General features: G+C 38.0%; 1 protein-coding gene across 1 annotated transcript in view; it reads left to right on the top strand.

Annotated features, from left to right (window-relative positions):
• Window positions 1–26619, top strand: part of Dys (Dystrophin) — a 479719-nt gene that overhangs the window by 378541 nt on the left and 74559 nt on the right. The window contains exon 53 of the mRNA XM_071591999.1: window positions 2050–2284. Within this exon, the coding sequence (XP_071448100.1) occupies window positions 2050–2284 (235 nt within the window). The remainder of the gene's footprint in view (window positions 1–2049; window positions 2285–26619) is intronic.

The raw sequence follows: 26619 nt of genomic DNA, 5'->3' as shown, positions 1-26619 counted from the left end.
CTAGATTAGAAGACTCTTATCTTTTCATAACCGTCCTAACCGAACATTCCAAGTTCCCTTCAGCCCAAATTTTAACCCATCTTCATCCTTCCAATCTTTTTTTCTTGTAGAAGTGCCGCCAAAACCATTTGAAAATGTCTATTTTGGAATTTTTTTTCTCTGAAATATTATCTTGGGCTTAGTTTACTTCCATCGTCCATACAGGGAAGCACAAACAGTGAACCTTGTTTTTTCATGCTCAGTTGTTTTAATTAGAAGTAATTTCTGTTCAGCTCTGTTTGCAGCCCAATTTGATGGCATATCAAAATACATTGGAGTTTTGTTCCTACTTACAAGACAAGCCAAACTTAATTTGTTCATTTTTACCTTGCTTAATATTAACTTGTGAAATTCCATTACTTTTCATCAAGTTTTGATGGTAAGAGCTACAATATAAAAAATCGTTCCTCTCCATAAATCTGTATTCCAATCAGTACTTGCTTTGAAGTCTGCAACATTGAAGGGCTCTACTGTTTTCATTACAGAGGGCCGAATGGATACACAAGAAACAGCATTTCCTTTTTGATGGTTTTTAAAGACATACTTTTTCACCTCTTCCAGTCCTGACCATTTACTGCACTTTCCTCTGTTAACACATTTAGTCCTGGGACTTTTTCTCAATAATTCAGAAACTTTCTTCCAGTCTGGGATATTCTTTTCATGCACCTTAAACATTTCAGTGGTGGCACCAATGTTGGTTTTTGTAAAAAAATCGAGAACTTTGAGCTTAACCTCTCTCCTCTAACTCGTTGTAATTTTTGGAGTGTAAGAGAATGCCTTGGTCTTGGTTGTAAGAGAATACGTGGTTAAGAACTTGGCCGGACATATAGGGATCCAGGTTCAAACCCCAGTCATGGCAAATGATTTTAATGCTTTGAAATTTTTGCATTGTAATGCACATAACCAGATGACTCCACTAAAGTTCCTGTAACCACAGTTTCCCTATGTTTGTTAATGGCAAACACCCTAGTGTTTGAGCATTGGCTTTAACCTCATGAGCTATGGTGCAACTTGCATGACTATGAATACTTGTGAAATTGTGGGCTCTGTATTGAGTTATAAACATTTGTTCCTCTAAAGCCCCTTAAATTTTCAGCGCATGTGGATGCCTTGGTAACTTAACTGGCTAAAGCACATAGGCTGAATTTGAGAAATCTGGGCTTGAACTCAGGTCAAGGCAAATGATTTTTACTCTTTGAAATTGTTGTATCAAAGAATGGCATAGACAAGGGTGAGATGGCAATGTAAAAAATTGGAATACTGTGAGATGGATTGATTTTTATTGCACTAATTCCTGTTAGTGGTGTAAAGTAAATGGTGATAAGAATGTAGCATTGTACTCACGTTCCATTTCTTACAGTCAAATGAGGTAGACTAAACAAAACATGTGCCATGACTTGATTTATCACTGATATAGATTTTAAGTATTTCAACCATAAAAAGTGACATTACCCTTTCATAATGATTCCTTGTACTGACTGTGGGTTATATAGTCCTGAGGCAACGCTATATCAGGGATGGTGTACCTTTTGGCAATTGAGTGCCAATGTTTATGTGTATAATAAGAGTATAGTCTTGACTTGAATGCCAATCCATCGTTTCATCACCATGGAATTGCTTGTAGCACCCTCCCAGCTTTACATGCCAAAATAATTGCTCTGCGTGCCACTTAGGGCATGAGTGCCATAGGTTTGCAATCTCCACCCTAAGAAAATGGGCACCCATTACTGGAACCTGTAACAACGGAAGCAGCCATGCGGTAAATATTTCATATTTCTCGACGTAAAATTTAGGGAAAATGTACAATAATAATGCACACCAATAACATATTGTGAAAGGATGTTTTGTGAAACATAGCAAGTTACAAATTTCAGTTTTTCATAAGCATTGTGGTAAAAGAAGTGTTTTTGAAAAGGGTGAAAGAAGTAGTAGGGAATTTTTTTAAATTTAAATTGTGAATTAGTTGAATGCTTGCAATTTTAACTCTTGATGTTTTTTATTCCATGAAAGCATAATTGCTCGAGGGAAGTTTCTTCACACTGCCATGAATTCACTGCAAAACTTTGACCGATCCCTGGATAAGTTCCTGGCATGGCTCTCAGAAGCCGAATCATCATTAGAAGGCATTGAAGCTGATGCAGATGCACGTGTAGCAGCTGCACTGGCCTCGGCTGTTGCTAGTCCATTAGGGATGCGCAGGGAGCAACATCAGGCTGCTGTGAGACTACCTCTTGCTCAACTCAAGGTAATTATAACAGCCATTTTTTATCCTCAGTGACCCATGATATTGCATACTCTCCTATTTTCGAACAACAGTTTATGCAACAGCACTGGTGTGCTGTCACGTGAGGTGTCACAAAATGTACACCTTGTTAATTTTCTCCTAACAGCCATTTGATGTAGTCAAGGAGTAATAGCACTAGTTATGTTAGGTAGACTATCATTTAATACTTTGTTTGCTCTTAAGTTCATTATATGCTTTGTACTAATGAATTTTTCAGTACTAGAAATGTTAAACTTGGTCAGAAAAAAATCTATGAACATTCTGCCTGTTAAAGATATCTTTCCAGTACTAAAGTCTGTTCAGATAATGTATTTGCATTCATAATTTGTCTAACTGAAGGTGTTTTTCAACTATCTTATTACTGTTAGATTTGTTTGCCTCATTTCCATGCATGCACAGTTGAATATTTGTCAGACATCCTCAGGACAAAGCCATTTCAGATGTGAGTTTTAGACACTGGTTAACTTTATTCCGTAAATTCTTATTGTCTGCAAAATCACTTTTGTTTTCTTTATAAAAGGTACAGATTTCTTATCATCAGTTTTACTGGTGAAATCCATATTTTAAGTAAAAGTGATATCGCCAAGATTTTATTTAGCGTTGCAAATAGTAGCTGTCTTCAATTGGATTGAGGTTGTTACTGCCTTGATCCTTTATAATAATTTATATGAAACATTGTATACCTTTGGCATAGTACTTTATGGAGGTAAACTTTTCAAGTACCATAAACAAAATGGATGATAGTATTGAATAATGCAGTATAGTAGGGTATAAGTTATCATTGGGGATGTTTTTCTCCAAGTTCCACAGAACTCCTGATGATATAGCCTGCAATGAATGTGAAAGCTTGGACAAAGGCACCCCTAATAGATATGCAGTAGCCCCTGAAAGCCATCAATATCAATCATATACACTGTGAAAACAAAACAAGTAAATATATATATACACACATATATAATGTAAACTGTAGAGCACCAGTTATCCATGGTGGTGGGGGGAGAGGGATAATGGATAATCATAAATGATGAATAATAGGATGTATATAAATTTCCAAGCTCTTAAGATTGTATTTCCAGATGTTTGTCTTATAAAAGCCTTGCATGTATCTTTTAGCAAATTATTTTGTATATTCTTTTTCATTTCCTTGAACCTATTTTTCATTCATTTTATCCTTTAAAAAATTTCAACAAGTTAAAATTACTGCCTATCAATAATATTTTATTACCTATCCTCATCTTTATGCATAAAAGTCAACAGTGAATGTTTATATACATGAAAATCATCATTTAAAAATTCATCCAATACCATTTCCCTGGCATCAGTTTAGCATTGATTGTTTTCAATTACCTAACATTACTTCCTCTTGGAGTACAACCTTGACATGGCAGAATGGTTTGTGTGCTATGAGGACCTCTTGGGTTGTGATGGTGGGAGCATAAAATACATAAAGAGACTTTATGGTAGATGTTATAGTCCAGTGAGTTTGGATAGTTAAAGGGAATATGAGGTTGATGGGGATAGCATATGACCAGGAATCTTTTACTTTGAGGTAAAAGCATTAAAGGAAGTGGAATGAAAAGGCTCTGAGAATATCAATTCAACAATTTCAGAGTGTAAAAATTATTCGCCTTGACCCAGACCAGGACCCCGGGCAAGGGGAATGATTTTTACTCTATGAAATTGTTGCATTGGAATACATATTAATGGATGACTCCATTAAAAGTTACTGTTGCAGATTTTTTGCCAGTTTTTCATGCAAAATTGAAATCACTATACCCTGTTTTATGCCTGTGGCCTCAATTTTTTCCCGAACATTGGTTTGTCGATCACTCAAAACCATACCATGGGTTTTGTCAATCATTTCCGAAGAAGTCACTACTGCTGAACATCCTGGATGATGTTTGACATTTGGGGATGAATGACCACAACAAAACTCATTGACACAATTGTAAAATGGTCACAAATACTGGAGAGGTATCTCTTGGATTTTCCAAGTAGTTATTAAATGGCACGTATTTATGAAGGCAGATTTGTCCATAAGATTTGTCAAAACTATTACCTATTCCAAAAAAAATGGAGAAGCAGCAGTAGGATTTTAAGTTTGACATTACTCAGGGAAAATTTAGTAGGTTTTTAGGATCATCAACAAAAGGATGTGTCAGAGAGTAAATGAGTACTTATGGGAAGGTCAGTTTGCGTTTTGAAAGGGGTTGGGGTGTGTGATGCCATAGAATCAATTAGGTTAGTACTAATTAAGAGCATAGATTTTAAACAATGTACTTGTATGCTATATAATTTGATAAGGATTTTCACAAGTTAAACTGTGTACAATTTAGTTAGCAAAATGGTTGCAATCATTTCTTAGTGCATTTTAGAATCAGCATGGTATAGGTATGGAATGAGAATTAATCATTAGAAAAATAAAGGTAAAATGATGATCAAGAAATAGGATGGTAAAATAAACATTTAAGTTAGGGACAGAAGTTAGAATTGGTGGAACAGCTCATCTATTTTGGAATTTTCCCAAGAAGGTGACCAGTTATGAAAATGAAAGAAAAACTGTATAAGGTAAAGAATGTTTACAAATATATGGGAGTTCATGTTGGGCACCTTAAAGGTGAAGATCTAAAAAAGACTAGTGAAAACTCTAGTATTGAGTATGGTTTAAAGGCTTGGTCATTTAGGCAAGAGATTAAGCATGGATTTAAGACTTTTAGGATATGGCTGTTGAAAACAGTCAAGGGAATGAAATAGGCAGACAGTAAAATAAACAATGGAGCAAACAAGCAATAGGTGTGGTAGTTGACAAGAGACTGCTTTTGGAACAATTTTGTAGAAGGCTGGATAAATTTATGCAATGCTGAGAGGCAATGGGATGTAGAGGACTGTAATAAAGGGGATAGTGCTGGGAAAGCAAGAAAGAAGGATACAAGAATAGACATTTAGGATAAAATTAAGGAAGGTACAAGTATGCTGAACTAAGAGTGAGTTGTTGTATTAATAACTTGTATTATGAGATCTCAGGATATTTGTTGCCATAATAAAAGAGTAGATACATTGAAAATCAGGTCAATTACTGATGTGATCTTGAGCTGGAATGCTGCCAATCTCTCTTGTCATGGCCTGTTGTTATGCTTCCATCAAGCCATGTTGATGTCCTTTCATCATTGATTTGGAGCGGGGTAAAAGGAGGAAGTCTGGTGGGTCAACGTCAGGGCTGTAGGGTGGCTGCTGCATGGTTGAGAAGCTTTTGGTGGATCGGCGTGTGAGTTTCCTTTTGTTCGTCTGAGAGTACTCATAGCACCAACTTTGTACACACCTTTCTCATGCCCATGTTTTCAGTCATGAGTCGATGCATATCACTTTTAGGGATGCCAAGTTCATCAGAAACCATGCAAACACTTAATCTGTGATCCCTGTCCAGCAAAATCTTCTCTCTTGCAAAACGTCACTTTTTGAGGTTGAAGGGTGTCCTGAAAGTTCAGTCTTCAAAATCTTCTCTACTCTCCTGAAACAATTTGACCCACTCTAAAATACCCGATCTACCCATGGTGTTGTTAACATAAGCTGTCTTGAACATATCATGAATCCCTTTCCCAGTTTACCCAGTTTCATGCAAATTTGTTGGTGTAGTGCTGTTCCAATAATTGGTTCATGACGGAGCATAGCTAGGTAATGTTATAGAGATTTTGCAAACAAACAATCTGTACTCTGCAAAGGCTGGAAGCCAACTGCCACTGGCCTCCATCCTTTCCTGAGCCTCTCCTCTCGCAAACCCAGCCAGAGAAACTGCTGACTGTCAGTTCATCTATCCAGGAAAAAATAAGTCCCACTTCTTTTAGGTCAGACCTTGTAGCAGCAGTGACGACAAATTTCTGGGATTCTACAATGGATAAACAATGATATGACTCCTATTTTGCTAAGTGTTAACAATACAATACGTGATTCTTTTCTGGATTATTGAGTGGAGCCACAAAATATATGAGAAATAGATGCATTACTTAGCTTGAATGGTTGTTCCGAGTCATCTCTCACTTTTGAACCTTGGACCTTTCAGTCAGTAGCTGAATGCTCTTCCCCTATGTTCCTTCTATTTGGCCAAATATTGAGAGGTGATAGGATATTAATGGACACTTAAGATGGAAACAATTACAACGGCAATTTTAATGATTAAAGAATATTAGCTCCCTCTCCCACTCTCTGCACAAACACCTTTAATGAATGGCCCTTAATTAATCTAGCATAAACCCTTGGGAATGTCAAATTTTACATGAAGTGAAGCAACATAAAATAAGTTTATACGATTTAAAAATTTAAAGCATTGGACTAAGAGAGTGCAAAAGTGGAATTTTGAAGCTTTAATTGAGTGAATAGGAAGGGAGATCAAGAAAGACCATAAATGTGTGACTGAGAATAAAGGGATGGGAACTGCTGGGTAAAGTGTGGTAGACCTTAAAAATTGGATATCAAGAGCTGCAGAGAAAATAATAGGAATGGTAATGACTAAAAGAATGAAGAAGTCATTGATCACAGGAGAAATGATTAGGGTAGGAAGGAGAAGAAAATGAAATAACGTTGATGTGGAGTTAGTAATAAGAATATTCTAAGAGCTGAATAAAAAACTTTGTCAGGAGACTAGTAAAGCCAAGGAAATGTGATGTAAAGGTCAGTGTATTGCAGGATACAGAGCAATTTTGGAGAGAAGGAAAATTGGAAGAACTACATAAGAAGGTAAGAGAATTGTCCGAATGTATCAAAGGAAAAACTGCTGACAATACAAGAAAAGACAGGAAAAATGGAAAATATTCAGGAAAGGTGAAAAAAATACACTGTGGGACTTAATGTTGTAGAAATTAGCCAACCAGCATAGAAATACTACCTTGATCAAAAAGTTCCCGGAATAACCACCGTGTGGCGCTCCCATCGTTCCGATTTGAGTTCTGTTTTTTTTGTTAAATTGGTACATCTGTTGTTGATATTCCCTTTAAATCTTAGTGTCATAACTTGACATTTGCAAAAGTTACGTAGCCAAGAGTACATCTATCTCTGTGTGTGTTGGCGATTTTTTACAATTGCAGAAATGGATTTAAATTTGCAACAACGAACTTGTATTAAATTTTGCGTAAAAAACGGATTTAGTGGCGCACGGACGTTGGAAATGTTGGAAAAGTGTTTCGGCAACGATTCTCTAAAAAAAACGGTCGTTTACCAGTGGCACGAGCGGTTCAGAAGTGGTCGTGAGTCAATCGAAGATGATGAACGCAGTGGCAGACCATCGACATCGAAAGTCGGTGAAAAAATTGATAAAGTAAAAGAAATGTTGGTCAATAACCGCAAATTAACCATCAGAGAAATAGCGGAGGACTTGAACATTGCCTATGGATCCGCCCAAGACATTGTGGTTAATGATTTGGGTTTCCGTCGTGTAGCAGCAAAGTTGGTGCCAAGAGACCTCAATTTCATGCAAAAAAGAGACCGTGTTGACGTCGCAAAAGACATGATTTGCGAGGCTGAATCCGATCCCACATTCATCAAAAGGATCATTACTGGAGACGAGACGTGGGTTTATGAGTACGACACGCAATCCAGACATCAGGCAAGTGAATGGCGTTAACCAAATGAGCCGAGACCAAAAAAACCACGTCGTTTTCAGTCAAAAAAGAAGGCAATGCTGACGGTTTTCATGGATTACAACGGTGTAGTGCATCATGAATTTTTGCCAGAAGGCCAGACAGTAAACAAAGAGTATTATTTGGGCGTTATGAGACGTTTGCGTGAAGCAATTCGCCGAAAGAGACCAGAAATGTGGGCAGAAAACTCGTGGATTTTGCACCATGATAACGCACCGTCGCACAGTGCTATCATTATTCGTAATTTTTTGACGAAAAATGCAACAAATACCAGAGAGGAAGTAATGGAAAAATCGCAGGAAGCACTGATGGACATACCGAAAACCGACCGTAACTTTTGCAAATGTCAAGTTATGACACTAAGATTTAAAGGGAATATCAACAACAGATGTACCAATTTAACAAAAAAAACAGAACTCAAATCGGAACGATGGGAGCGCCACACGGTGGTTATTCCGGGAACTTTTTGATCAAGGTAGTAGACATGGAAAGTGATATAGGTGACACCATCTTTTGCCCATTATTTTTAAATGCCAAGTGGAACAAAAATCTATGAGAAATGACATTGAACAAGCTAGCAGGAATGGATATAATCCCCACAAAAGTACTAAATATTTTAAGGAAAAATGAAATATATAGAATTGTGTGGATTACATGTAGTATTGGTGAGGAAGGAATCTCATTTACATTCGGAGTAATACTGTTTAACAAAACAATTGTTAACGTTATCTTGAAGTTGTCAACTGATGGTGTTTCCTCAAGAAAAAGAGGGAACTTATTTTAAAGTTTTCCACTTATAGCAATAGGGCTTTGTGCTGCAAGCCTTTTTTTTGTGGAGATCAATGTGAAATACCCAAACAGCTCCTTAATGCATGACTTTGTAGCTTGCTATTGAGTGTAAATTCTTCTAAATTACCACTAATATAAATATTTAAATTGTAAAATAAATTAAGGGAATTTCAAAGTTTTCCATTTTTTTAAACAAAGTTTTGAGTGGTTGTAATCCTGTTCATGTAACATGTATCTATAAAACTGGTGTGGCTTTACCCAATTTCAAATCTTCTGAAAAAGTAACCTGTTTAAAGATTCATTGATCAGATAAACCAGGGTTTTAATATAAATTCATTAGGATTATACAAAAGCTTTCCTAGAGTGCCATCAATATCAGGAGTGGATGGCTAAGTTAATTTGTGCACACATAATGAAATCTCTTGTTCATTAAATGGGCAGGGAAATCAGTAAGTCAGAGATATAGAAATAGAGGAAGGCGCTGGATAGCTACAATTCAAAGCAGAAGGTGGACTTGACAAAGTCAAAAAGGCCTCATATCATATTACATTTGGAATCAGGGTTTGTTATTTCTTTGGCCTTGCTGTTTTAAAGTTTTGGAATGTTTTTGTGGGATATAGCATTAATTTCTTCTTTTATAATATCTCACATTTTGCTAATTTTATTCTTTGCATTTTCCAGTTAATTGTAATCATAGAATTTCATGGCCAATTTTGAAATATTATGAATAATAAATTTCATTTGTTTAAATTATTTATGCTAATATAGGGGTTTGAAAATGTATAAATTTTGCCTTATCCTTCATTAGTTTGAGTTGGAAATTTGTTCCTCTGTTAGCCATACCCCGTCACCTGATGCTTTAGAATATTAAATGTGTTTTTCTAGAATAGCACTGTTGAACCTATAATGAAATTTTGATTGAAAACAATAAAGACATGCATTAAGAGAATTTGCTTGAAAAGCATCCCGCCAGACAGATTCCCTGGGGATAATACTGTAGTCAAAAATTGTGACTTGTTCGCTATCTTAGGATCAATAAGCATAGAAACTTCTATTACATGCTCATCAGGTATGCCCAAGTCTTGCAGAATCCAAGCTTTAGAAGAAGCATAGGTTTTAGCAAAATTTCAGGTGAAGCACAGCTGTACCAAGCAACTTTTGTAGGTTGATAAATCACAAAATATATTCCAAAAAATTGACAAATATTATATAATCTAGTTAAATGAGGATGATTCACCGTGAAATCACAGTTGAAGTCACCCTTAATAATCATGTATCACTTTTATTTGTACAAGGTTTTTAAAAGACATTCCAATTTTTAAAGAAAATTATCAAAATATCCTGATGGAGATCTATAAATAGTAGCCAACATTAAAGAAGCTTTGCTGGGTTAAACATACATACTGACCATTTGAAATGTTTCTCTGTCACCGAAGAAACAGCATTAGGATAAATATCACAATTTAGTGCAACAATTTCAGAGCGTAAAAATCATTCGCCTTGACTGGGACTCGAACCCAGATCCCTCAATATCCGGTCGAGTGCTTTAGCCACTTAAGCTACCGAGGCGTCCTCTTAAACTCTGAAATTTTGGGGCTTTTAAAGGAACTAGATGTTATGACGAAATACCGTACATACAATGTCACATGCATTCGTAGTCGTGCGCGAGGCGCCACTGTCCACGAGGTTAAAGCCAACTTTAAACACGTATGGTGTTTTCCCTTTGACAAATTCCAAAGAAACTGCGGGAGATGCCGCAACAGTAACTTTTAACGGAGTCATCCGCTAATGGCTAAAGCACTCGACCGGATATTGAGGGATCTGGGTTCGAGTCCCAGTCAAGGCGAATGATTTTTACGCTCTGAAATTGTTGCATTGAAATGCACATTAGCGGATGACTCCGTTAAAAGTTACTGTTGCGGCATCTCCCGCAGTTTCTTTGGAATCACAATTTAGCTTTCTATAGGCAAAAGCTGGAATGCCACCTTTTTTAAAATCAAGCATGAATAATGTGATACTAAATAAAACAATATTTAATGATCTCGACTCCATTTCTGGTAATGTCTGTTTTTTACACACAAAAAATCAGGTTCATTGTTACTTCAAATAACTTATAATAGAGCTCTTTATTTCTTAAAATGGTGCAACAGGTATTCCAGAAAATAAAAGAATGCAATTTTGAACAAGCCTCAGTGAAAATAATTTTGAAATTCGAAAGAGAAGGGGAATATGCGTAGAATATAATCAGGATTTTTTGGCTTGTATTATGAATTTTGAGAGAATGTTCAGTGGAGTGGAGTTGGAAAAGTTTATGAAAATATTTTGGAACATGCCTAGGAGTGAACTGGATGTTTAGGCAATTTATTTGAAGCCAGATAGGAATCGTATTTTGCAAGTAAGAGTTGCGTGAGAATTGGAATGGACAGTAACTGTCATGGGAGTAAGACAGGGTTGTCTGCTATCAAGAAACCCAAAATAATAAGATTCTCATTAAATAAGGAGCTGAAGTTGAAGATAAGAGTTGGGTGGACTAAACTAGTGCAGGCAGAAGTCTTTATATTTTAGCACTCTTTCAGAGGAAAATGGTTTTTGGGGGAAGAACATTGTTCGCAAAAGAAATAGTTTCAATAAGAAAGGAACTTATGACATTATGCTGAAAGAAAAGAAAAAATTAGTAAAGACTTTAATACGAAGCATACCTTTGTATTCAATCAAAACTTGATTCACGAGTCAAGAGGGTTAGTTTAGATCAGAGGTATTGAAATTGTGTGAATATGGAGAACAATTGAGAGAGTAAGTTTGGGAGGAAGAATAATGGCTCTGGTTCTCTGGTCATATAGTGGGAGAAGAGTGGAAGATGCCGCAGGAAAACCAGAAGGCAGATAAATTTATTGGAGTAAATATTAAGAGGTAGTGTGATGTTGTAGACCAATATACAGGGTGCGGCAAGGTCGGCTCTGAGCTGTGGTGTAGTGAGGAGCTCTGTTAACGCGAACCTCCACGCTCAACCAACATCACGGAACGAGATGCCGAAGTTTTTGGAGCAGCGTTATTCCATCAAATTTGCGTTAAAGCTTGGGAAATCGTCTACCGAAACTGTCGGTATGATTAACCAGGCTTACGGGGAGTCAGCCATGTCCAGAAACATGATCTTTCGGTGGCACAAGATGTACGTGGAGGGCAGAGAAGAGGTCGACGACGAACCACGGCCTGGACGCCCATCAACGACACTCACCGACGAAAATGTGCGAAAAGTTCGCGATGTACTGAACTCTGATCGTCGTCTTAGTGTTCGGATGATAGCAGAGCAGTGTAATGTGCCAAAAACAATAGTGCACGAGATTATTAGGGAGCAATTACAGATGCGAAAAAAAAGGCTGCATCACGACAATGCGACGTCTCACACCGCGCTTGTCGTGTCGGACTTCTTGGCCAAGCACGGCGTGGCAACGCTGCCGCACCCGCCCTACAGCCCGGACTTGGCACCACCGGACTTCTTTCTGTTCCCGAAGATAAAGAGGAGTTTGAAAGGAACGCGATACGGGACTTTGGACGCCGTCAAAGAGGCCGTGACGACATGTCTTCGAGAGGTTCCCGATGATGCCTTCGCGGGAGCGTTCGAGGAATGGGAACGCCGCTGGAACAAGTGTATCGACTCACAAGGGTCCTATTTTGAGGAATACTAGCTTAAGATATGTAAAAGTGTAATAAATTTTTTTTCCTGAGCTCAGTACACTTATTTTCCGGACGAACCCTGTATTCTATTTAGTTATAAGATATATAGTTTATTATATACATTAAGATAGCACAACATTTCACCAAAATTACTAAATATACCCAATTACTGAATATACTAAGGCATTGGTGTTCATGAATTGGATTCAATCACTAAAAGTTACTTTATCAATTTCTAATTTTTTTCACCAATTCCATTTTATGGGAATGGAGAAGTGGGTAAACTTTCTGCTGCTGCTATCACCACTGTTTTTCCAATAAGTTAGCTGTCCACAGAACTTGACTTGAGAAACCCTAAGTTGAACGTTCTTGAAAGACTTTGACAGGCAACATATATCTGCAACATGTTGAACAGCATTTACAAAAATCTTCGATTTCTAGCAGTATCACTCCTGATTTGAAACTGCAGCTTCTCTCTCCCAATGTGTTAAGGCTGTTTTTCTTTGTAAATCATAAAATTTGCCACCTTGGTTAGCATTTCTCACGTATGTAAAAAAATTACCTGAATGTTATGTATTTTTGTGAAGCCCAACATGAAGTGGGGATCAATGGTTGTTTTATCAATTTGTATGAGTTCATTTTTATGGTATTTAGCAATATGATTGGTCCTGTTTAATGGATTAATGTCAAAGTGTGAAAGTTAACTCTAGGACCAAATTGCAATTCAAAATGCAATATAATTTTCAGTAAAATAAGTTGATATTAGCTTTATCTGATGATAGGACACTGACTTCACTTGGCAGTGATATCCTTTAAGCAGTATTCTGGATAATGTCTTAAAGTACAAATGTGTGGATTAGAGAATTGATCCTCAAAGAATAATCCAATTATTTTAATTCTAAATCTTGAAATGCATTAAATCAGCATAGGGCTAAATTTTTTAAGGATTCCAATGAAGAAATATTTATTTCTTGCCCTGTGATGATGGGTTTCCGGATTAAAAGAAAGTATGTATGAACAAAATTACATTTATATTCAATTACATTTCTTATACCTGAAGTGTCAACAGCAAAATATTTTGAATAGTGTTCCATGCAATAGGCAAGTATAGGCTGATGTGTAGCTCTTCTATTCCACAATATGTAGATGTTGACTGTGCTTATGCTGAGTTCAGTATTTCATTTTTTAAATAAATTTTGTTTTGCATTAATCTGAACAGACTGAGTTCTTGTTTGTGCTTAATAGAATATAAAAGATAGAAATATCTGTATCTCAAATGGCATTTCTTTCAAAATTCAGCTCAAACTATTTGGAACATTAACATTTAGTCATCATATAGGGAAGCCAGGTTTTTGTAATTTTTTAATGGAGATTATCAAACTTGGGTAGTAATGCATCAAGAATTAAAATGTTCAAATTTTGATTTTTGAGTAACTCAGACTTACTAGGCTCACTAATTTATTTATCTGTTAATGTTTTGGCTAGATGCATTTATTTTATTAGGCAGAACAATGTAAAACTTGAAGTATTTAAAATGAATCTTTTGGACGAAAGTGGATCTTCATAGGAGTGGTTGTGTAGGTCGGTGCCAGTGTGAGGGAAATGAGAGAGTATGAGAAGTCTCCAAGTTCAGCACAGAACTTCTGCCCTCTTTGGGGAACTAAATGACCTCTGCTTTTATAGCAAGCCATTTTTTATTTGAGAAATTGTCACATTTTTTTATTTGAGTTTTCAACAGAGGAAAAATATTTTTGTTAAATTAACTTAAGCAAGTTAACTTAAAAGTTCATTCTGATTTAACATTACTTAGTTGAAAATAATTTTATTAAGCTTGAACTTTTAAATTAACTCACTAAAAAATACAAAGCATTTTACTTGAGCTAACTTCTACCGTGTGCTTCCCCAAGTCTGGAGGTGATAAGCTTTCTTTTCCCTCTGTTCATATATTCAAGCTGCCTTTGATCAAAATTTTTATTTTTATCCATTTGTGGTTTGATCTATCCATGCATATTTAGATGGCCATAGAATGGAGTCATCGTATGGAATAAATACAAATTATACACGTTTGATGTACTTCCATTTTCATGCTTTTGGTCTCACATATGTGGTGTCCCTCTGTCCATAAATTTCCAACTTATTGGCAAAAATACAAATTTGGGTATTGATATTTCTATTACTTCTCAATATGTTGAACTTATTTGACGTTTAATGACTCAATTAGGCTTTCCCGTTATAATTTGGGTGATATATAAAGAATAAAATTCAATAATTATTTCAACACAGCTGTGCAGTTGAAATTAAATTGTTAATGATCCTAACGCAGTGAAAATTGACCTTGTTCATACTAAATACTAAGCAAAAGTTACATTTGCCATTGTTCTACCATAAACTGTATCCATAAATATGCCCATGAGGTGTGAAAGTTTGGTGACAAAATGGAAACATGAGCTTCATTATTCAATAAAATCATCCTCAAGTATTTTATACTGTATTAGATTTTAAAAGAAAGTGAATCGAATAGAATAAATGTCAATGAAGGGAATTTTAAAGTCATTAAAAGGAATACAAAGTCAGATAAGGTATATTGCTTGCTATGCCACAATTGATTCTGGCATTTCGTCGTTGTATTAGCAAGTGTTTGCTTCAGGCACATGGCTCTTTGCTCATCATCTGGGAATTTAACTCATCCATAGTCATAAACTATTCCATTTCCTGTAATTTGATCACAGTAGTTAGTTGGTCACTTAATTCCTAATGCTTTCCATTTTAGCTGCATCATCTCATAATGACTCCCCATCTTACTCAGGTATTTACGGGCATGGCTCAGAAATGGCTATTGACTGGATTTATAATTCTGCAATTTAGAGCTGATGCATAGTTACCATTAGTTATGTGAAAACTAAGGAATTGATTTGAACATCATTGCCAGTGTATAATTCCCAATATACTTACTTTACACCTCTTCAATTTTTAGATACTGACTTTTGACTATTACAATTGTAATGAAATAATTCCACATTAATAACTATAATGTTTTAGTATTTATTTATCCTCTGCTAAATCAGTGAAAGGGAAACTGTCCCACGATAATCACAATTCCGTAGAACTGTGACCTATGGTATGAAGTTTCAGTGGAACTAATTTTTAGATTTGCTAGCTTTGAATTTCCTGAGATCAATAGCATTTCACTGATCAACCCTTTGAAAATTGAAATTTTATATGGCTGTCAACATTAAGTAAGCCCTATATTTCAGTTGAACCCCACAGACTTTCATAATTAAAAAAAAACAATATCAGACGTCTATAGAGTAAATTATATTGTATTTTCCTTCTGTACTCATGGAGATAATCAATGAAATATTTTTTCACATGACCAAAATTCTTTAAATTTGATTTTTATATCCCATTGAATTAGTAAATACAGTTAGTAGTAGGTTTCTTGAATTTAAAGTCAATGCTGAAATATTTCAGGACAGGATTTCACTGATACTTGATCATTTTCTTGAATTCGATTGGTTAGACTCTTTATCAGGAATTATTTCAGATTGTCCAATCCCACAAGTGAGTATTTCTGTGTGTCCTAAGAAGAAGTGACGTACTCAATGCCCAATTTTGCTGTGGTTTCTTTCTAATCATTTGGGTAGCTTGGTGTCTTGTCTGCTGCAATTGCCCCCTGTCATAACTCATTGAAAGCAGACATGCTGGCATTATATTTCTATTGAATTTAATTATTCTGATTTTCAAAAACGATTTTGAAACTTGGTTTATAAAAAAGTGTTAGAGGTTTGGCTCTCTAAAATGATTTCAGCATATACAATTTTAATATTAGTTTATCTTTTGCATAAGTCTTATAAAAATATTGTTATTTTATGCATATATTGGGAAGTATTCAGAAGAAATATTCAACTGAACTACAAATTAATTGAACTGCAAAATGATTTAAACCTTTTGCATAGAATTATATACACTTGCAGATGAATATTTCATAAAAATATAGTTTTGGGAAGCAAGTTGAAGGTGTTAATCTGGCTTACTTATTTTGATGACGGTACATGTCCCTGATAATTTACTGCGCTTTTTTGTTCAAACTGGATTCATAAATCATATATTTTGATTCATTGAGTGCCTTTTCTGTTTTGGAACATCTTATGCAAAATCAATTGTAGTTAGAACCCAAAATCTTGGAAACGTCGATGAATTTCATTTTACCTGAAACTGTTCTCAGGGATGAAATTGCTCTTCAGTTTCAGCAAGTAATGCCCTATGTGGTTATAATGCTTGTGGCTCTTGCAAATCGCTCAGTTCATGTACTTTAAAATTTTTGGGATTATAAAGACAGTTGCAAATTATGAGTATATCACAGCAAAGGCATATGGCCTATTGTGTAGGACTTACCATTCAGTTTTTCACTGGTGTCAATAATTTAAATATTTCACTCAAGCATGAATGCAAAGCACTGTTCACACTGTACACTGTTCTGCCATCTCCTGAAATCATATTTCACTGTGGTTTTTCAGCTATCATGTAGTTCTTAGCAGAGAATGAGAAGTTCAGCTCATTACACAGTTTCACCCTCAATTTTTTTACTGTATTTAGTTAGTTTTATCTTGGGAATCATTTAAAATAATTTTGCCCCGGAATTTAAGGTAGTTAGAATATTCCTTGGAAGTATGTTCATATGAAATATATACTGTGACTAGAAGTGTTATGTATTAATTCCTCGTTATTTGGAGCTGAATGAAAGGCGATAGCAAAAGAGTAAGGTTCTCTTGGTTTTTTTTTATAGACTATTAAGTGGGGCATTGAAATAGTATCCAAGTTTCACCAAATGAAGCAAAGTAGACTTTCAAATTGATTTCAGAAAATTGTGTAACCATGATCCAGATACACTTTTGAATCGAATATTTTTATATGAATAGATTCCAAAAATATATGTTAATGTATGGATTAAATGATTTTTTGGTCTAGGGAATGACATTAGCTGTGGTTGATAGGTAAAAACGGTGATGCCCTTATTGATTTGCTAGCCGTTGTTATGCGCACCGCTAGTGATGCATTTATTTTCAACTTTTCAGGTTTTTATGTGTAATTAGCTCCAATAACCTTTTAGGTTGTGGTCTTTGTTTCCCGTATGTCCACGTGGATCCCAAAAAGCCACGTTTAGCTTGTCATCTTGATCTCAGGGAGTGAGTTCTACACCTGCACCGTACATTTATTCTAGAGGAGGTTCTTAAGTCCGCGACCGATGGTCCAGCGGGTACATGCTTTGGCCATCAGATTCATTTTTATGTTGGGGAAAAATCTCGTCTCGATTAGAGATCAGGATTTTTACGGTTTCCGTCTGCCAAACTTGACTATTTTATTCTCTTTGGACCGTGAAAATTTATTATCAGTGAAAAGATGATGCCAGTTCCAATATATCTTGTTTGTAGTCCGCTAATTCTTAGAGTCGTGGAGCATTTCGTTATATACTCCACATTTACATGTACACTTACACAATGAAAATATTTTTAATTAAGTCACGCTAGAAACCATTTCTTTCAGTTATGTTTTGAACCATTCTCAGCGATGGCTTATCGATTGAAATCGCTTCTGACTAACAGGAAGGATAATAGGGTAGTATATTAATATGGACTACTGTCATCCCGTTTTCGGTTATTTATCATCTTTGATTTGGAAGAGTTCTAAATATGCAAGGTTGGGCTTTGCTTCGAAAAACCCGTGTAGACTAAAATTGAATAATTTTCGTCTACCCACTGCCGCACTTTCTACGTTTCGTTCAATGGCCTGCTGCCTCTCGATATCTCCTAAATACACATTTTCCGCCTTCTCCAAAGTTCCCCTTCAACCCGCCTCTCCTCTCCGTCCTATCCAAACCGTTCGTGTCATATATTAAAACCGATGCCGTTCGAACGACAGCTGTCAACTTTCATTTCACGGAGGACGGACCCTACCGTAATAACCTTAACCCCTTCCGTCCGAGCTTCCCCCGCTCGGCTGGAACGTGACTCTCTCTCTCTACAAATTCTTTGCTTCCAACCTCCCCCACCGACTTAATATTGCAGCGCCCCTCTCGCCCGGAGCCCCGTAAATCACTACGAGCTCCGGCAGGTTGAAACGTCGAGAGCGAGTAGGCTGCTGACGGAGCTTCCTCATTAGTCATTACATTCCCTTCCCACCTTCTCTCCTTTCCCCAACACCTTTTCCGAGGTATGTCATTTTCTTCTATCCAGCACGTATAGGTAGGTAGGTTCAAATGACTATGTTAACAAAATGAAACATAGTCTATCCAAAATTTATGAGAGAATCGAAAGCCTATGGGGGAGAGGAGGAAGGAGGAGGCATGACCTTCCCCTGCCATCTTCCTTCACTTACTCCACCCTTCCCCCGGCCGGTGCCCACGTAAATCACTTATCACGCGAACGGCCCAGAAGATGATGGTGGGAAGTGAAGGACACCTGTTACCCATCCTCGTTGGTGTCGGGTGTTGGATACACATCGAGTGCACAGGGGTCCCATCCGAGTCTGATGGCGGTGGCTGGTGGTGTTGGTGATATTGTGGGAGGCGCGAGGAGGACGTTGATGGGTGAAGAAAGGGGAGTGGGTGCGAAGGATGGGTTGGGAATTTGGAAAGAGGCCAGGGTGAGAGGCTGCTTGATTCATTAAACACGGGAGGCGCGGGAGCGTAACCGCGTTAATAAAAGATTCAAGGCAAGGCGGAGGAGTGGATCCATCTCGGTGATGGCGCGCTCGTCTCTTCTTCCCCACCACCCCCTCCCTCCCCTTCCTCCACCCACCCCTCCCACCCTCTTAGAGTCGGGCACTCCTCGGGAGAGAGTGAGTGAGAGAGGGAGCGAGTGAGCTTCGGAGCCGCCAGATTTTAGGAACGACCCTCTAAGCTCCGCAACTGGCTCTCGACATTTCTCTTTACCACCGAGGCATGTGACAAAGAAATCGATATGCCGCGTCAGGAAAATATACGTTTAGGGCGCGTGTAACGGTCCGGAAATCTCTCCGAGCCGATCGCTTTTACCGCCGGGCCCCGCGAGCAATTACGCCCTCCACCCCCCTCCCCCATCCACACCTTAACCCTCCTCCACCTTCCCCGAGTAGGTACGTGGCCATCCCTTTTTTTCAACCCCCCTCCCCCTCCTCCCACGGGGAAGGAGGAGGCGAGGCAAGGAAATGTTTAGGGAGGTCTTTACTTGACCATAACGAAGTGTCTTAAATGTCCGCGGCGCGTTTTTTTTCGCAGCACGTATTCGAGGAATGAGTGAATGGATCCTCAGGATATCTCCGGATTTCCGTTCCTTCTCATACCCACAGAGGTATTTTGCGGGTGGGACGAAAGGTTTTGACGTATTTGGGTAATCCATGTGCCCCGTTCGAATGCTTGACGTTGATAAATTGGTCTAGACGGATTTTTTTAGTAAGCTAGCCTCAGGAATTATTTATAGTTGGACTCCTATTCGTCATTGATGGCATAAAAATTATGGTAGGATATGGGTTGAAAATTTGAGAATGATCGATGGATCTTATTTTAGTTTCATTTTTCGTGATGTTGTGGCTACCAGTGCCCCGCGTTTCTGGAAATGCTAATTCAGTCTTGCGCGTTTACATCTGATACGTATTTTTTTAAGTGCTCTTTGTCTGAAACCCATTCAGGGCTACGAGTTTCGTGCATTTTAATGGTTTTAGATTGTTTTTACATTACTGAGATAGTAATGAACGCCTGGATTTGATATTTGAATGAATATTAGGGAATCATCATTACGGTTGTTTGGAAAACCATTCGTGCCACACCAATAGTTAAAAAAATGTACATGAACTATTGAAATTACATTTTTAGTGCTAATATTATTCATGAATGGGAATTTAGTTTGATTTTCTTTTGCACACATACCATCAAACGGTATTGGGGTAGAATGGTCAGTAATTAATTCAAGAATGAATTCATTTTATTAATTAATTTATCATGTTGTTTCAGATTTTTAAGCGTACTTATTGTTCTGGTGATATATTTTTTCCTTTGCTCGTCCGTCAAAAAACTTTCGGGCGTAATTCTTCTCCTTATCTAACGACGTTTAATTGGATGAACACTCTTTGGGTTTAATATTCTGTACCTTTCTCTTTTACAAGTATATCCTTTGAAATGTGCCTTTTATGTTCGAAATGGTTTTTTTTTCGTGGTTAATATTTTTGCCGCCGTTTGAAAGTTTAAAAATGAATAAATTAAATAATATCTACACAGACATTACCGACGCAATATTTCATTAATTAAAATCAACAGCGAAAACGTAACTCTTAGGATTCTAAAGTGTCCTATTAGCCCTTTGTTTTTAAACTTTTTAATAACAAGATCCCAAATTAATATGTAAATTTGCCCCAACCGCCTTAATTAAAGTCTCGCTACGAATATTAAAGGTTATGGGAACATTCAGAATCAGCAGGGAAGAAAATTTCGTAAACCCCTTTTAAATCCTCAGCGTCCGCTCGTTGTGCTACGGCCCAACACCCTAAAGACCGCTAGACAGTTATTTCGGGCATCCATTGCGGCCCCCGTGAAGCTTTTAATATTCTTGATAAAACTTGATTGTTTTTCATATTCTGAAATTTAAAACGCATCCAATGCCGAAAGGAAAGCTCTTAAGCTGCAAAAAAAATTCAACCCTTGAATACCTTTTATATTTCTCGGGAGGAGTCAATAATAGGAATTTCTTATTCGTAAGGTGAAGGTTTTTTTGTTCAGTCGCGTAAAAATTTATAATGACCCCATGATTTCCTTAATAATGTGTTCATATATATTTTTCAGTCTTGAAGTCGATTATGGCGTTAAATATTGATACGTTTTCGGCTTAATTTCTCGATTTGCCAGAGGCTTCAATTTGTAAGGGCGCCTACTCTGTAGGCAGTCCGCCGTATTGATATGTGCGGCGGGTGTAGGGAATCCACGGGGGTTATGCGCGAGTTGGCACGCCGCCTGTGCGCGTCGAAGTGCGCTGGTGGAGTAGCTCGTGGCGTGGTTTGGAAATGCATGCTTTTGGAACGTGAGATTAAAATTTAAAGAGTGGCTGTGCCTTTCCATATTTTTTTAGTGTGATCATAAAACTGTACGCGCATTTAGCCTAGCACGTTATAGGTGAAATGTAGTAAATTAACCATCTTTCTAATCCATAAGATTAAAGTTAAAAGCTTTTAACACAACGCTGATAGCTATGTATTCATAAAATTCCCCGGGAATGTTCACCATTGAAAGCCATGAACAAATGGAATAAATTAAATATCAGGAGGTGAATTGTGGTGGCTTGAAAAGAAAAAATCGTTAACTTGAGAAGTATATTTCTTTCTTATTTTAAACGATTGAAATATCGTAGCCCTCTAAAACCCAACTTGAATCGGCGACGTACCAAAATAAATAAGATGAAGGCGAATAAAACGTGCATTTAAAAAATATTATTTTTCGGTAGAAGGCTGCAGCTTGTTCGGTTTATGAATTTTTATATTAACTTTTGCCTTTTGGTTTTATTTGATTGGCAGTGATATTTGAGTGCAACGCGTTGTATTATGTTTTCTTTGGAGAATTTTCGGCGAAGGTGTCTTCGTAATTATATGCTGCTAGTATCACAATCTTGTGTCTCTGTTGAAATGTAAAAAAAAACATTGCTATATTCTGCATAAGGACATGATATTAGCCATTGGTAATGTATTTTTAAGGGACAACTTCTCAAAGCATCGAATGGAATCCATCGAAGTATCTTTCACATCGGTTGTCTAGCAGTTTAGGAACATATAGCATGAGATATTCATTCTTTATTCACGAAAAAGCCTTAATTCTGCTAGTTGAACATGGAATTTGCTTCTTTTAATTGCCTATTACTCTGATAGCGTTCAGACGTCGCGGGGAAGAATAAATCACTTTCGTGAATAGTTCCGTGGCAAGGTAATGTAGAAATACTCGCGTTTGTACTTTTTTAAATTCCTCCACTGAAGGAGATTGAGGAGAACTTGTGTTTTCACATTTTGCTGCGGCACGAGCAATGTATAATTAATCGCGTATCTGCGATGCGCGGCTGCGTCCGACAAGAAAATTAAATGTGGCCCCCGAAATCAATATTGAATGCAGATATAGCTGACCAAAATATAAAGCCGCTGCCGTCGAAGATTCGCCCCCTGGGTCCGGTGTTGTTAGGGGGAAATTAGGAAATTCATTTATCGCTGACTCGAGGTATTCGAACGATTTGATTTGAGAGCATCTCATCCTACCGGATTTAATAATTTCGAGGAGCTCGAAGCGGTTGTGCTCCCAGAGGCTCCCAATACTTATATTCCATAAATTTATTTCGCAGTTTTAATTGAACTTCTCAGCTATGAAAGTAATTTTTAAAATCTGGTAAGGAATAATATTATTTAATTGCAAACTTTGCATATTCTTTTATGCTATGTATTCAATTTTTGCTGCAGTTGCGATACAGCGGTGAACTGTAATAGGAAATCTACATTTATGAGATAGCATACTCGGCTTTGTATAAATTGTATTGAGTCTTTTGCTATTTCTGTTTATTTTCATGTTTCATGACAGTCTCATTACGTGTTTTTAAATGGCAGGTCAAGAGCTCTTTGAGTTTGCATCATTATTTTCCAATAATGTTGTTTTTTTGTGACTGACTTCCGTCGAAGATAATGCCGAACTAGATTGATTTACCATCTGAAGGATTTTTATAATAGTGCTAACACCTTAGTAGCATAAGTAATTATGAGAGGAAACATTTGGTGCAGCATTTAGGATTTTATTTTCTTGATCTAATTGTTTACCTGTGACTGCGCTTGGCTCTTTTTAAGAATAAAGTGACAAAATCAACTAAGTCATCTATTTTATCATGACATTGGCAGCGATAGTGTGTATTTATTAATATATGTTATATATAGAATTGAGTTGTACCTTTCCACCATTGTCTTTTGAAACTTGTGTTTCGAGGGAGAGTAGCCTTTATGTAAACGATTTATAAGCGTACAAACGTGTAACATTCCGTGTCTCTCTCCATTTCAGGTAAGATACCTCGCCGGCTACCTGGCTCCAACTAATTCTCTCTATTTCCGCAAGCCAAACGACGCCGGATCACGTGAGTAAATCCTTCTGCTAAACGTACCTTCCCCTCTGTTTCGCCGAATTGGTTCTTCATTGAATTTATCGAGCGTCGGAAACGTATCTACTTCATCCCGCTGCCATACGGCCGTTCATTCCGCGAGGGATGTAGAGAGAGTGACTTTCATTGTTATATATATATATATATATATATATATATATATATATATAATAAATGTATATATATATAGATATTTATTAATACGTATATATAACAATGTATTTGTATTTTATATATATATATATATATATATACACACACACACACATACGTACACACACACACACGCACGTATGTGCATTCATGTATGAGAGTGGGCCTAGTAGAGGGAATGCGGGGAAAATCAAGTGTATCACATCGTCCTCGAATGTTTCGTAATACGCGGAGTAAATTTGGGATTACCATAGAAAAGGGGGAGCTCCCCAAGTGCTCCCCGGTAATCCGAACGTGCCCGCAAGGCTTTGCGGTCGGAGAGCGGCGAGATAAGGGATTTGGGGAGCGGGGTGTGGGATGGGGCTAGGGGTGCGGGGGGAGGAGGAATGGCAACGGGAGGGAGGGTGACAGGAGAGGAGGCGAGGTGGGATGGGTGGGAGGGAGGGGCGGGAGCGAGAGTGGAAGAAGGGTTTTGGCTTCACTCACTCACTCCCCCTCCAACCCCCCCGTCACTCTGCCTCCCCTCTTTCCCTTCCTCTCCCCCGCGTAGGCTCGAGTGGCGGCGATAAGGGCGGCTGGCTGCAGTGGCGGCGAGCGTTCCTCCGCCGCCTCCTCGACGGTCGGCCCGGCTTCGGCGGGAGAGTGAGCCCTCTCCCGTGTCACACTCTCCCTCCATCACCACCGCTCCCTCGGCTCTTCACTCATCTCATCCTTCTTCTTTCCCTCCCTCCTGACTCCCCCCCCTCGCGTCTCTCCACCATCTCCCCTCCCATCCGATGCTCTTTGGCGGAATTGAGTGATACTCAGGATCGGAGTTGCCGATCAATTTCTCCGGCCGCCTGTTTTGGCATCCCCCGCAATTAGGGTTGACACGTCTTGGGGATTTATCTCCCCTAGATGGTCGGGGCCGGATTTTTTTCAGTGCAAAGTGCGGTTTCCCTTTCTCGCCGCGACCGACTATTTTTCTAGTGCCCGCCTTCCGTGCGGAGCGAATGCTATCGATGCGATCTGCTCGAAGATAGATGGGATTTAACGGTGAGGTTCCCTGTTGAAGAAGTGGCCCGAGGACGTGGTATGTTTAAGGAAGTGCCCTGATCCGTCATTAACAGTACGGCGGAGAATGGCACTCTTTGAAATTCTGAAATTTCCGTGGAAATAATTGAGCCAGGAATAATGATGGAACTTCTTCTCCATTAAACGCAATATAGTAGTTGGATGAGGATAGAGATACGGAAGATTATCGAAAATCGATGAATGTGTGATTAATCCGGATAGGATTCTGAAATATCACGTTCCTTTTACGATATACTTTAGTGATATCATTTATTCAATTTTTGTCCATTGTAATGAAACTTCTTTCATTTGTTCTCGCGAAGACTAAATTTTCTCGGCAACTTTTCTCCATTTTTAATGTTTGGTACTACAAATGCCATTCGTACAACCAGTTATGTAGGTTGGCCTTTGACGAGAAAGCCTTGTTCTTCATTGAATTAATTGCCCTTTTCAACAGAAGTATGATGATATAAAAGTAAAAATGATACCATTGTAATTTTTCTGTTACACCCTGATACACTCTAGTAGTTTATATCACAGTGTTCTGATGCGTCGATTTCTTTCTTTCCGGCTCGTTCTTGCATGTCTTTAAAAATATTAGGGAGGGCGTAGATCATTATCGTGGGGAAAATGTCTCATTTTGCCCAAAAAATTGAATATCTAGTTAATCGTGTTTATCGCAAGTTGCGAAAAACCACAGTTAAAGCACGGAAAATGAAATAATAACGCCGGAAGAGAAATGGGCGGACAACCTGCCTAAATATTTCACCAAAGGCCTGTCGTGAAACGAATGGAAAATTCCTGGGCAAACTAGGGAAGGAAATCCAAAATGGAGTTCACCAAAAAGGAAACGACGGATGTAAATTCCGCTAAATATTTTCGAGGAGGTGAACATGGGTTTGGGAAGTGAATTGAACGTAGAGCTATCACCAGTCATTACTAAGATGGATAACCGCTGATGACGGTGGAGCTTTTTTAATTTAAAGCCTGTATGGGCGTTGAGATCACTCCTACTTTAATTGGAGTGCATTTCCACGGCGCAATTTAAACCGTGAAAAACTCACGTATATCTCTGCCCCCCCCCCCTCTTCCCCACCCCCGCCCTCTCTAAAAAAAAGCGACGAGCTAAATCAATTCCATCCATTTCTTCCGGTCAGTGGCGATGGGAAATTTGAACCGCGTAGTCAGCTATTTTGATTGCGTAGGAAGAGTGCCAACTCCCATTTCTTGTCGGTGTGAATATCAACCATCGATGTCATTTAGTCCAAGGTATATTGGATTCGGGTTCACTTTGGGTAACGTTTCCACCGATTGGCATCATGTTTGATGGAATTTCAGCGGTTTATCCATGTGAGATTTGCTGGTTTTAGTTTACGTGTGTTTTACAGTGAGCACGATTCTTACCATTAGACTTAAGGGGTGTACAGGATTAAAAAAAAAGATTCAAAGTATTCTAATATTGGTTAGGGTCACTTCCTTTCGATTCATCACTTCCCCTGTCAAATGCACGACAAACTGGTCGGGCGAAGTCACTCTGGCCTGCAACCGCTGCGCCTCAAATGTCGATATAAATTACCTCATCATTTCTCGCCAGTTCTTCCTCGCTATTCTTGCAAGTGTAACCCATGGAGCTAGAAGATTAGCAACCTTTAATAGTACACTTCTGGCCATAAAAGCATTTCCCTGAAACCAGAAAGGTACCAATGAATGAGTCTAAAGAAGCTACTGTCAGGATTATCGCGATCGACTTGATGATTTCATTCACAGCAGACGTAATTTAAATTTTGAGTTACAGGTATTATTTTAACTTACGTATTAAGAATACAGTGACTTTGCGCTCGTGCTGCAAGTT

Source organism: Hetaerina americana, unplaced genomic scaffold (assembly GCF_022747635.1).
Source record: "Hetaerina americana unplaced genomic scaffold, ioHetAmer1.1.p SCAF_1, whole genome shotgun sequence".
NCBI classification, from domain to species: domain Eukaryota; kingdom Metazoa; phylum Arthropoda; class Insecta; order Odonata; family Calopterygidae; genus Hetaerina; species Hetaerina americana.
Note: the sequence above shows the minus strand (reverse complement) of the source record. Positions and strands in the feature narration are given on the sequence as shown.